This window comes from Eleutherodactylus coqui, chromosome 5 (genome assembly GCF_035609145.1).
Source record: "Eleutherodactylus coqui strain aEleCoq1 chromosome 5, aEleCoq1.hap1, whole genome shotgun sequence".
Taxonomy (NCBI): Eukaryota; Metazoa; Chordata; class Amphibia; order Anura; family Eleutherodactylidae; genus Eleutherodactylus; species Eleutherodactylus coqui.
Genome location: NC_089841.1, coordinates 219,653,958 through 219,666,703, shown reverse-complemented (window position 1 = coordinate 219,666,703; position 12,746 = coordinate 219,653,958). Strand labels below are relative to the sequence as shown.

Sequence of the window (12,746 nt, the reverse complement as noted above, 5' to 3'; positions counted from 1 at the left end):
GGCTGTGTTCTTTTTCTCATCAGTTTTATTGCTGATTTTACAGTCTCCATCCTGAATCTCACATATTTCAGAAAATTGTTGAGAGGTTTATTGTTTGTTTGTTTTACATTTTTCTCTCTTAAAATATCTTAAAAAGGAGTTATTAGGAAGGCCCGATCATGCACGTAGTTGCACAAAGCTGTTAAGAATACCAGGGGTGGTTTTTGTGTGGCGTCTCCAGCAGTGTAGGAGACTAGCGTTACTCCAAAAGGAGAGTGTGAGGGGACCACTTCTCTGCCTCATCCAGTATCAGGTGGAGGGCAGTATTCCAAACCTTGAGTCACCCACATGGGTACAGGTAAGGTAACTATACGCGAGGTCAAACCCCTCAGCAATAATCCTCTAAAGCTTTGGTCAGGGCCTGTTATTCTGTGCTCAAGCCCTACCTTAAGGTTATAGTAATTAGAGTACTGCCATCACCCCGCACATACCAGTTGTACTAGCCAAGTAGTGGAAATGGGGAATAGCCAGCCCCCCACCCTCTATTGGCAGGCATAGAATTTCTAGCTTAATTCTCGGAGTGGAACCATGCCACGGTATATAGAGGAGTATGTTTCGGACAATTGTTAGCCCACTTCACCTTAATGAGTTTTTGGATATTGTTATAGACCAGAAACACACTTTTGATATTCCCCTTAAGCTCCAAAAATGTAATCTTTAATTGAGACACCAAGAAAACCTAAGTTTAAATGTTGCTCTTCTAGCCTTAACTAGTTAAAGGGGTTGTCTGTTACTTTTTGGAAAATTGAACAGGTGTAGCTGTGTGAAAATACAGCAGTACTTAACCCATCCTCAGCAATCCAGCTCTGCGGTTGTCCAGGTCTATTGATAATTAAGTCAGGTGACCGTTGCCTAACAATTAGAGCCTGTGTCACATCACCACCATTCGAAGCTCCTGGAATCGTGGTGCCCAAGATATTAGCACTGATACCAGGAAAACGGGCAATGGTGCTGTCCTCTAATTGTCAAGCAGCGGGCACCAGGACAACCGCAGGGGTGCAATGCTGAATCACTGAGGACTGGTAAGTACTGCTGTATTTGTTGTTTTCACACAGCTGCGCCTGCTATAAAATTTTTAAGAAGTGACTGGACAACCCCTTTAATGTCCTTAAGGCCTTTTCACTGCCGGCTGATATGCATGGATTCCAATGCATCAGATCACATGGGCATATTTGTGAGACCGGCCAAGCCAATATAACGCCGGGCGTTTTTAGGTCGGTCCCAAAACATAGCTCTGGAACTATGTTTTGGGACAGAATACGTCAGCGGATCCTATGGGAGCCCATGGCAGCGACCGTAAGTGGGAGAGAGTTCCCTCCCTCTGTTCTCCTCCCCCATGCAGGCTCACCTGTCTTCCTCCCATTCTGTACAATGGGTGGGGGTGGAGACAAGTGCCGGTCCAAACCACCTCCTCTGATTGATGCGATGGATAAGGGGCTGGATGGCCTGGAGCTACGTGCCTGCCCTCTCCCCGCCCCTTGTCCATTGCCATCAATGGGAGGAGTCGGGGAAGGTGCTTAGCTCTGCCCCCCCTCCCATTGTACAGAATGGGCTGGAAGAAAGAGTTCCACATTTCTTTGATTTAAAAATACTGGATGAATCTTTGTCTCCCGACGGTGAAAAACACCTAGAAGGATAACACCTGCCTTTTCCGACCGAAGGCCAACAAGAAGTGTATGTGTGTAAAAGAGAGATATCCATCTATTGACGCTAGGAGCCTTAAGGAATGGCATGCACCCTTCAGGTTGTCCGTCTCTGAAGAGACCCTTCCACCACACCCCCCTTGTCCAGAATGTTGCTCAATAAACTGTAGAATTCACTCGTTCCCCATTATATTTCTATTTAAGATCCTGTTTGTGCTCCATAGTGAATGATAGAGCCAACTGTAGTGGGCCTCACAGCACTTATCTAGCCATCTCATGTGCTGTGTGTAGATGTATTGTCAGTGGTGTTAACTTGTGTTTATTGGCCTAAACAGGTCACTAAGTGGTCGTGTGTTCCAACTAAAGGCCTATTTACATGAAGCGATAATCGTTGCGTCTAAACGCGTGGCCATTGTGCACTGCTCGGCGATTATTAAATTCAAGCCAGCCTAAAAGTCATTGTGCGGTCTTATCGGGAGCGCACGCCGAGTTCTCCGCGGGTAGGGCTGATAGTATTGTTTCAGCTATTTAACCCGTCGGAGAACAAAGGAGCTGAATGCAGATAAGATACCTCTAGCTATCAACTGCATTCAGCTAAAGGCTTCATTTGCACGCTAATACGCTATTAAAGGGAGCCGAGTAGCTACTTAATAGTTTATGCCAAATGATTGCTCAAAACTGTCACTCAAACTGTCGTTTGAGTGATCGCTCCATGTAAATGGGCCTTTACATGTGCATGATCGAGCATAAATTCATCCTAACCTGCTCTGTGCCTTGTCAGTCACCCTAGTATTGGCTAGTGGGCAGCTATAAAAGGTCAAAACAATGACGTGGTTGGGGGTCTAAGAGAGTCCAATATGTAGGCTAAGGGGGAGTCAAGGAGGAGGTCAAGCCAAGCCTCACAGAATCGAGCGAAGCCTGAGCTCAAATTAGATTAAGCTGGATTTAACATGGCTCAGATTTAGTCTGGATCAAGTCACAGAGCCTGGGGAATTCAAGTCATGAAGATGGCCACAGGAGTCATTTTCCACCCTACCAGAAGGCATCCGAGTTAGGTCATACCCCACACAGCTGGAAGGAAATCAGGCCTTGTAACCATGATTTTACCATATCCCTGCTTAGTCAGAAGTCTGTGTGTCCACGGGAGAGCCTGCAGTACTCCCTCCATTCCTCCACGAAGAGCAGCCAGGTAATGTAGTCAGACAGTCTCATTACTAGACAGGTTGAAGGAATCAATACATGTGATTGGAAGTGATTGAGAAGGAGTAAGTAGTTTACCACTGAATTGAACTTTTGTACTGAATCCATGATACTCCGTAAACTGTGCGCCTTCGGTTTTACTGCAACTCATTTGGTCTGGTCTCTTCATCACAGCATTACACAGAATTTACACTATTGTTTAAACCAACGACCCTTGTGTAATCAGTCTGCTGCACGAGCCACTGCTCTAAGAGGAGTAGCCACTGCCGTGACCAGGTTGACAGAGCACCCACTCAAGCTACTCTGGCCACCTCCTGCCCGCTGCGCAGCCGTTTACAGACCACCATATTAATGTCAGTGTGGTTGAGTTACTGCAGTGATTGGCCAGCCCACCCATGTGATGTACTTTCCACAAGGACTACACAGGACTTAGAAGAGATGCAGAAGGAGGTCTTAATATTAAAAGCTTATATGGAGTTTAGCATTTTAAAGTCTTGGACACAAGCTTCCCTTCCTACATCCATCCCAGGAAATTCTTTTAACCATGGTGACTGCAAGGTCCAAGATGAGCTCACCAGGTTTCAACCAGATCTTTCCTCGCTCATGTCACTACACAGTCTAGATTTTAGTTCAGTTTTCATAATGACATGTCAAAGAACCAAGTATACCGATTTCTTAGTTCTTGCGCAGCTTTACTGGAGATTATACCATCATTGACTGCAAGAACTTTACACACTAATCTGTTTTTGTTCTCCATTATCCTTTATTTGAAAAATGTACTCTGCCTAGAATTTCATACTCTAGAACAAGGTTATGACACAAACATCCAGTTACTGTATCCAAGTCATTATGATTTGGCCATTACACCCCGAGAGCTAGTTGTTTTCTCAAATAGTTGTCAAGTGTATCTTTACAATCTAGTGATCTTATGTACATATTTTATTAAGTGAAAGTCATTGGATCTGTGTCCAAGAAAAAGTGAGAACTTCATGGTCATCTCATGGGGTGTAAGGTGGTGGCTGAGCCTCTCCAGCAATCTTCTCATATGCAGGGGGTGCTCCAGGTACCTAGCATTGAAGAGGATAAAGAAAAAAAAAAAAAGGATATAGGCAATGTTATTTGCTGGCCAGAAAATACAAATCTTGATCGTTTTGGATTCTTAAAAATGAACAGTCATTTTTTTGGAGTAGAGACTTTATTAGACCCTCATTAGGGCTATTTCAGACGACCGTATATCGGCCGTTTATTCACGCCGGCCGATATACGGCATCTCTCTGCAGGGAGAGGAGGCTGGAACAGCCAGGAGCAGTGCTGAGCTCCCGCCCCTTCTCTGCCTCCTCTCCGCCACTCTGCACTATTTGTAATGAGGGGGAGGCGGACAGGGGCGGAGCTAATTCATGTAGTGCAGAGGGGCGAAGAGCAGGCAGAGAGGGAGTGGGAGCTCAGAGCACTGCTCCCGGCTCTTCCAGCCTCCTCCCCCTGCAGAGAGAGAGACAGTATATCGGCCGGCGTGAATACCCGGCCGATATACGGTCGTCTGAAATAACCCTAAAATCACCATTCTATTTCATGTTAAATATAGACCATGGTATTATATATAGAGTTTTATTGGAGTAATCTACTGTATTTAATGATAACATGAGTGGCATCAGGGGAGTGGGCACATCCCAGTTTATGCGCGATTTCCATGAAACGGGGACCAGACTTTATAGCAAAGCTTTAGGGGAGGAATGAAGGAGCGCAAGTATAAAAATAATTTACCACATTGTTCAAAGTGTTGTAATCCTGTAAAGGCAGTTTACATTCTCCAGTATCCCGTGTTGGAGCCATCATAGATCTGATTGCAGCTGGATTAAAGTGGTGGGTCTGAAAGAGGAAAAAATTTTTTTTTTTTTTTTTTTTTTATAAAGTGATTGTTACGTTTCAAATCACTTATTTTACACTATATTTTAAATAAGACGTATGCAGCAATGTCAGTGAGGCTTATAGAATTTGAGATTCATTGACTCTAGTTCTACAGCGACCAGGTTTCCATTGGTCATAAAATATACTCCACACAATACATGCAGGTTTGTTATAGAACATATACTAAAGAAGTTCTTATCCACCCGTCATATCTTCTGGGAAAATACATTTCTTACCCCAAGTATTTTGTAGCCATTTCGCCTCTTGAAATACCAACATCCAATGAGCAGGACAAGGGCAGCTATAATGACAAGCACTGCAATGCCAGCAGTCCTAGGAAGACAGAAGTGCAAGAACATTTCAAGTGTTACAGCTTAAAAGCAGTTTGTGACTATATTACCATAGTGGCCACAGCAGAACATCTCCAGGTCACCGTCCTAACACAAGCTTCTAGAAGTGTAGTCCTCATACTTCTTGGAAGGTACAAGGGTCCAAAAGGGGTGGACTTGCCGCAGAATGTCCATGCATACCCTCCGCATTTGGGGCTTATTCAGACAATCGTATATCGGTCGGGTTTTTACGCCCGACCGATACACACTGTCCCTCTGCAAGGGGGAGGCAGCGGCGGGCCGGGCGCTAGTGCGTTGAGTTCCTGCTCCCTCTCTGCAATGCGAGGGGCGGGACCTAGCTCCACCCCCACCCCTCCCATTGCAAATAGTGGCAAGGGGCAGAAGCTCAGTGCACTAGCTCCCAGCCTGGCCTTCCTCCTCCCCTTGCAGAAAGGGGCAGCGTATATGGGTTGGGCGTGAAAACCCAACTGATGCACGATCGTCTGAATAAGCCCTCACAGTAGCAGCAGAGGGCATAAGATTATGAAAATGTCATCCATAAACTGGAAATAATCCACAAAACCTTTGAGAAAGTGTACATGCGGTGCGAAATTTAATTCCGCAGCATGTCATTTTTAATCAGTTTCAGATGGGGGGAAAAAAAAACAAACAAAAAAATTCTCTTCTTCACCTTGTTCTCTGACCTTTGAGCCCCATAATGCCAGTTAGGGTTTAATAAAGAACAGCTGGGGAGGGGACCACACGCACGCACACGCCAAATGTAAGGCAATGGGGTTTTAAGACTGCAGATTACACACATAATACATGTGAGCGGCCACACAGCAATACTAGTGTACTTCAGCACAGTGACCATTTATAGCTAAACTAATTACTTACGCTTCCGCACTGAGGCCCATGTGTGGGCGGCCCTTGTTGGCATTGTATGCCCCCAGTGCCCGAGCAGAATCAGGGCGAGGCATTCTCCACGGTTCACAGAACCAGCTGTTGCCAAACTGCAAGAAAGAATTGTTTAAAATCATCCCTTCAGTCTTGACTTGTGTGTGTGCCCCTCCTCTAAGCACACCTAAATACCCTCCTAGTCATCCAATTAGTACTGGAGGCACATTAACCTCTTCATGGGGTGCTGCACAAGACCCCGGTTTATTCTGTTTTCTTGAAGGGTGGGTTCACACAGGGCGGAATTTCTGCCCGCGGCTCATAATCCCGGGATTAGCCAACAAAGTGGACGAGATTTTGCAAAATCCACACACTGCGGCTAATCAATTGCGGCAAATGTGCACGAAAACTGACTTGCGCCGCAGTATGCAATTCCGCAGCATGTCAATTGTTTTCTCTTTTCCGCAGTGGCCTCTCTATGGGGAGAGAAAGCCGCAGCGGAATTCCGACGGCGAAACGGCTCCAAAAGCCGCAGCAAAATCAGATGTGGTGCATAAAACGAGAAAAAGGCTGGATTCACACAAGTGTATTCTGAAAAAATGCTTGCGTAATCATAACGCATTTGCACCATGAATGACACGCTTTCACAAGTGCATTTGCACATATTACTGTACTGTTGGCGCTTGCTGGGTGATTTCACATGGGTGCGGGACACTGCTGCAGCCCAATTTAAATGGCCATTTCAGATGTGTTCTTTGCTCCTCAAAATTATGCAGCGTATTACGAAATTTCGGGTGTATTCAGTACGCATTTGCGCAACTCCAATACAACTCTATGGGGCCTTTGTTGCGCAAATGCACACAAAAGTAGGGCATGCTGCGTTCTTTTTCATGCGCATGGAATGAATGCACAAAAACGATTAATGGGTTCTATTCTTTGCGAATTGCATGCGCAAATGGCCTTGTGTGATTCCGCCCCCAGGCTGCATTCCCACACAGCAAAAAAAATAAAAACACCTGTGGCTGAAGCTCTACCCAACCGTGGCCACCAACAGCTAGATGTTATCCCTAGAGCCATGCAGTCATTGGTGGCTGGACAGGGTTGTAGCCATAAGTGGTTTTTACTATGTAGGAACGCAGCCTAAGGGTGGATTCAGACGACCGTATATCGGTTGGCTATTCACGCTGGCCGATATACGGCGTCTCTCTCTGCAGGGGGAGGAGGCTGGAAGAGCCAGGAGCAGGGCTAAGAGCTCCCGCCCCCTCTCTGCCTCCTCTCCACCCCCCTGCACTATTTTCAATGAGGAGAGGCGGGATGGGGTGGAGCTAATTCACTGAACTTAGCCCTGCCCCCATTCTGCCCCCTCTCATTGCAGAGTGCAGAGGGGTGGAGAGGGGGCGGGAGCTCAGAGCACTGCTCCCGACTCTTCCAGCCTCCTCCCCCTGCAGAGAGAGAGATGCCGTATATCGGCTGGCATGAAAACCCAGCCGATATACGGTCGTCTGAATGCACCCTAAGGGCTCTTTCAAACAAGCGTATAATGGACGCCGTTTTCCTAGCAGGCCAATATACGCAACAATCTGATGCATTGGATTCCAATGCATCAGATCACATGGCCGTATTCCTGCTGCGTAAAAGCGCCCGGCCGGCCAATATAACACCAGGCTCTTTTACGCCGGGCTGAAAAGATAGTCCTGAAACTATCTTCCCGGCCGAAATATGTTGGCCACTGCATTGACTCATGGGAGCCACTCACAGCGGCCGGAGAAGGGAGAGAGTTTAGCAGCGTGAGTGCTAAACTCCTTCCCCCATCTCTCCTCCCCTCTGGCTGTTTGCAATGAAAGGGGACGGGAACAGGGGTGGAGCTTAGCTCCACTCTGCCTCTTCTCATTGCTGGCTGCGGAGAAGGGGTGGGAGCTTAGCTCTGCCCCCGCTCCGCCCCCTCCCATTGCAAACAGCTGGAGGGGAGAAGAGAGGAGGTGAGCCAGCGAGGGGGAGGGATTGCGGCCTCCGCGTATATGCGCCTGGGCCCATGCTGTCTGAAAGGGCGCACAAACGTTAGATTTGTGTGCCTGTTCACGCGTTTTTATGGCGCCAGCGGGCACACATAAATACGGCTACGGCCGTGTGAAGGAGCCATAAGGCCCCCTTCACATGAGTGTATCTGCATTTGCACGCACATGAGTGTATTGTTCTTGTGGAATGAACAATGCTTTTTGACGTGAGCATCAGCGTATTTTCCTGTACGTTTTGCACATATAAGGCATATTTTTTTGCGCCGGTGCAGGAAAACAGAGCATGCTGCGGGTTTTTTGCACAACTGAAATGCACAGTAATATACATGGATGTGAACAAATCCATTGAAATCAACGGGTTCTATTCTCTACGTACTGTGCAAAAAATGTTTGCGTGTATAAATACACCCATGCCAAAAAGGCCTAAAGCCGGCTTCAGATGGGCATATTTGCGCATTTTCCGGCGCATTTCAATCACGCCCAAAAGAGGCAGCATAAATCTCCATAGAAGTCAATGGGGATGCGCAAATGCACACGCAATAGGAGATGTGTAAAACACAGGAAAAAGAACACATCTGGGACTTATGAGACTAATTAGCTATTTCAATCAGAGCATTTTTTTTTGCCACGTGTAAATGAACATGCCCTTGGATGCAGAAAAAGTACAGTAAAATATGCCGATGCGTGGAAAAAAACAAATATAATGTGCTCATGCGCTCATAAATACGTATAAGCCTGTGTGACGCTGGCCTTAGGGCTCCTGCACACTTGCATTTTTCTTGCGCGTTTTTTTCACGCGATTGTCAATGGGACTTTCTAATGTTAAAAATGCGTCGCACCAACTTGTGATGCGTTTTTAACATTAAAAAGTCCCATTGACATTTGCATGAAAAAACTTAGCGACATTGCATTAAAAAAACGTGCACGAAAAACGCAAGTGTGCAGGAGCCCTTAAAGGCATACTTCCATTTTAAAAAAAGGGGTTGAAGCCTATTGGTCCCATCAGATTTACTTCAATTTATATTAGAAATGGGCATAAATGATACCTGCAATCTGCGGCAGCTTGTATCTGATGTAGATTTCCGGACTGCCCAGACATGTGATACGTATAGTAAGAGGAGTGTGCCTCTTAGGCCAGCTGCACACAGGTGGATTTTTGCTGTGGATTCCATAGCGGGCATCCGCCTCCGGATTCTGCAGTAATAACCCTCCATAGCATGCTATGGAAAAACGATTCTTCATGCACACGAGCGGAAATCAATTGTGGTTTCTGCTCGCGCATGAAAAACCTTATCAAGCTCCATTTTACCGCGGTTCCCGCGCGGACAGCTTCCATTGAGGTCAATGGAAGCCATCCGACCTGCAGCCTGTCCACAGTTGACACTGCAGATGGGCCGCGGATTCCGTGGGAAAAGCAGGAAATCTAAAAAAAAAATCTGTACTGTGCATGTGCGCCGACGCGACGGCCGGCTCATCTGCACACATCCACAGTACAGAAGAAAGAAGACATGGACAGGTACACAGGGTCGCCGGCCACAAACACAGGTGTATTCTGTGCAGGATCCCCATGTGGAATCCGTACGTGCCCGTGGACATGACGCCTTAATGTCTTTGGCACACTGCACTCCGGGGCAGTCTTTACTTAGGCTAGATTTACACAGCAAAATATATGCACGCAATACGGAGAGAACAGACCACGTTGCTGTCAGTGGGTTCATTCATATGCTCGTTTTTTTGCATTTTGCATTTCGGTCGTGCAAAAAAAAAACCACGACATGCTCTATTTTTCTATGCATTTGCGCACCAAAGGTCCCCATTGGAGTCTATGGGGGAAGTGGTGTGCAATACTCAAGGAGATGCGTGAAACGCCGTGTCATTCTGCTGAAGAAAAGAACACATCTGGATATGGATCTCATTAGACTAATTAGTAGAGATGAGCGAACGTATTCGTTTCGAGTAATTACTCGATCGAGCACTGCGATTTTCGAGTACTTCAGTACTCGGGTGAAAAGATTCGGGGGACGGGGGGAGGCGTGGCGGCGCGGGGGGTAGCAGAGGGGAACAGGGGGGAGCCCTCTCTCTCTCCTTCTCCCCCCCACTCACCCACGGCGCCCCCCGAATCTTTTCGCCCGAGTACGGAAGTACTCGAAAATCGCGGCGCTCGGGCAAAAAAGGGGCGTGGCCGAGTACGTTCGCTCATCTCTACTAATTAGCCATTTCAATCTCTGGTCTTTGTTTGGAGCGCAGTAATGAACATGCAGGTGCACAGTTACATATGCTGATACACACGCAAAAAAGTTGCACTCGTGTGGATACACTATGAATAAGCATATTTGCTGACCATTGATTGCACTTGGTTCATTCACATAAGCATATTTCACGCGCACATTTTGTTTGTGCAAAAAAATGCACAGCATGCGCTGCTGTCATGCAGGAAAAAAGGACATATTGAACTAATTGCCCATCTTAATAAATAGGAGCATTTATGCGTGTTTTTTTGCGTGCGCAAAAAGGACAGTAAAACACACATCTGTGCACGGAAATACGGAACGCCCATTGCCCAAATACGTGCGTAAATACGCTTATGACTGTGTGACACCAGCCTGAAACTGCAGTGAAAGCATGCTGGGGGCTTTTATGTGTAGCCTTCATTAAAGGGTGCCTGCACACGGGACGGAATATTCTATTACAGCATTGCGGAATATGCGGTCCTGGAATTCCACACCAAAATCTGCATGTCTGACTGCGGATTTCGATGCAAAATTGCTAACAAAATTAAGCCATTTTCAATTCCACATTAAAATCTACATATGAGCAGGGCGGATTTTGGTGCTAAATATTCCGCAAGACGGCATATTCCACAACACAGTTGCAGAATACTTAATCCCGTGCAAAGCACCCTAATCCTACTCACACCAAAACACTATTTCTTGTCCCCTACTATATTTTTTAACCCTGGTGTTGCCTCCAAATACGTATATATATTTTTATATATATATATATATATATATATATATATATATATGTGTGTGTGTGTGTGTGTGTATATATATCTATATAAAATGTATGTATATATACACGCACATTTATTTGTATATATATATATGTCTATATACGCATATATGGTGTATATATATATATATGTATATACAGTATTGTGTACACTGTGTTGTACGTAATCTTAAATATATAATTATATATATATAAGTATACATTTCTTCAACTGCACATAGATTTTAAAATATGTTTGTAGAAAAATACAAGGCTAATTATGAGAACGTGCTCCAAAAATTGATTATAACCGGTCCAGAATGATTGCTGCATGAATGAGTTGTATTTTTATGCACTGGCATCAAAAACCAGAGGTTTTATGGAAAATCAGAATAATAACTTCAAAATCAAATTCTTCACACGTTCTTAAGGATCTGCAAACTGTTCCAGTCCCAACCTAATTGATGTAATTGACGTGATATACAATGGAAACCGCTGTGGATATCCTAATATCCGTGTTTAGATGATATCATGGGTCTTTAATATAATTCATCGAATATACAAAAATCTAATTTTCAGGAAAGCGACACATAAGCTCGGACTTACCTCTCGGTCAATGGAGCGGCTCTTTGTTTCTGGGCATAGATACTGCCTTCCTCTCTTAATCTTCTTGTTGGAATCTTGTGATCGTCACGGGTTGAACTCTGAAAAAAAACTTCTTTGATATGTTTTAATGAGCGTAAAAGCTGAAACCATTCATTGCTGCTGAATGCCCTCCAGAAACACATTCCCCACTGATGGTTGTAGGAAACATACAGTGCCGCAGGCATGGGCAAGAGTTACACCGTGTCTGTGGGCACTCTGGGCATAGTGATGGGCACAACACCGTACCCTTAGACCTTAACAGGCAGGTATATGACAGCATGGTGCCCTCTTAGATGGTTTCACACATAACTTTTTCTAGCCTTTTTTTTCTGCCGTTTTTGAGCCCAAACTAGAAATATGTTAAAAGGATAGGGGAGATATAAAGGAAAGACACCCATGCAGGATCAGCTGCGGAATTTCTGCTAGTGGAATCGCTGCAGAAATTCCACTGCATTTATAGTAGAAGCCCTGTGGAGGGGACTTACAAAATCCCCTTCACATGGTACAGAAAATTTCCATGATGAATTAGCAGCATTTTTTAAAAACGCCTTGGATTCTTATCCCGCAGGTTATCTATTTATGCTGCAGAATTCAGCCCCGGCAATACAATTTCACTATTCCGCAAGTGAGTATTCAGCCAAATGTCGCAATGATTCTGCCACGTCAGAAGGTGGTCTTAGTACCTCTTCACACGAGCGAATGCGCATTTGTGCATGCCTCAGTGTTGCATTTTTGTGGAGCAAACAATGCTTTTTGTGTGCGTATCAGCATATTTTACTGTACACTTTCAGCAGACAGGGCATGTTCATTTGCTCGCGGCAATCAAGAAGCACCACTTGAAATGGCTAATTAGTTCCAGATCTGTTCATTTAGCAGTGGAATAACGCAGTTTATTACACATCTCCTTGCGTTTTGCGCATTCATTTGCTCAACCCCCATTGTGTTCTATGGGGTCCTTTGGAGTATTTTGGGTTTTGGGTTTTTTTTTGTACCCCCTCTAGCTTGGATACAAGATGTAATACAGGTGGGCATGGAGGCTCTAGTACCCTGTTTTACCCCCTCTAGCTTGGATACAAGATGTG

At 45.4% G+C, this 12,746-nt stretch overlaps 1 protein-coding gene across 1 annotated transcript; it reads right to left on the bottom strand.

Moving 5' to 3' along the window:
* Positions 1-3,623: 3,623 nt before the first annotated feature.
* On the bottom strand, positions 3,624-11,729 carry MLANA (melan-A). The gene is made up of 5 exons (XM_066602011.1): positions 11,626-11,729; positions 6,014-6,129; positions 5,024-5,120; positions 4,644-4,748; positions 3,624-3,949 (listed from the first exon to the last, which is right to left on the bottom strand). Exons 2-5 carry the CDS (start codon positions 6,094-6,096, stop codon positions 3,881-3,883), a joined length of 354 nt encoding a protein of 117 aa, XP_066458108.1. The 5' UTR covers positions 6,097-6,129; positions 11,626-11,729; the 3' UTR covers positions 3,624-3,880.
* Between the last annotated feature and the right edge of the window lie 1,017 nt (positions 11,730-12,746).

Excerpts from the sequence above, each read along its gene's own strand:
- MLANA (XM_066602011.1), bottom strand. The coding sequence starts at position 6,096 with ATGCCTCGCCCTGATTCTGCTCGGGCACTGGGGGCATACAATGCCAAC. Across the intron at positions 4,749-5,023 it reads ATGGCTACAAAATACTTGGG|ACCCACCACTTTAATCCAGC; the intron begins GTAAGAAATGTA and ends TTCCTCTTTCAG. Across the intron at positions 3,950-4,643 it reads ACAACACTTTGAACAATGTG|GTACCTGGAGCACCCCCTGC; the intron begins GTAAATTATTTT and ends CTTCAATGCTAG.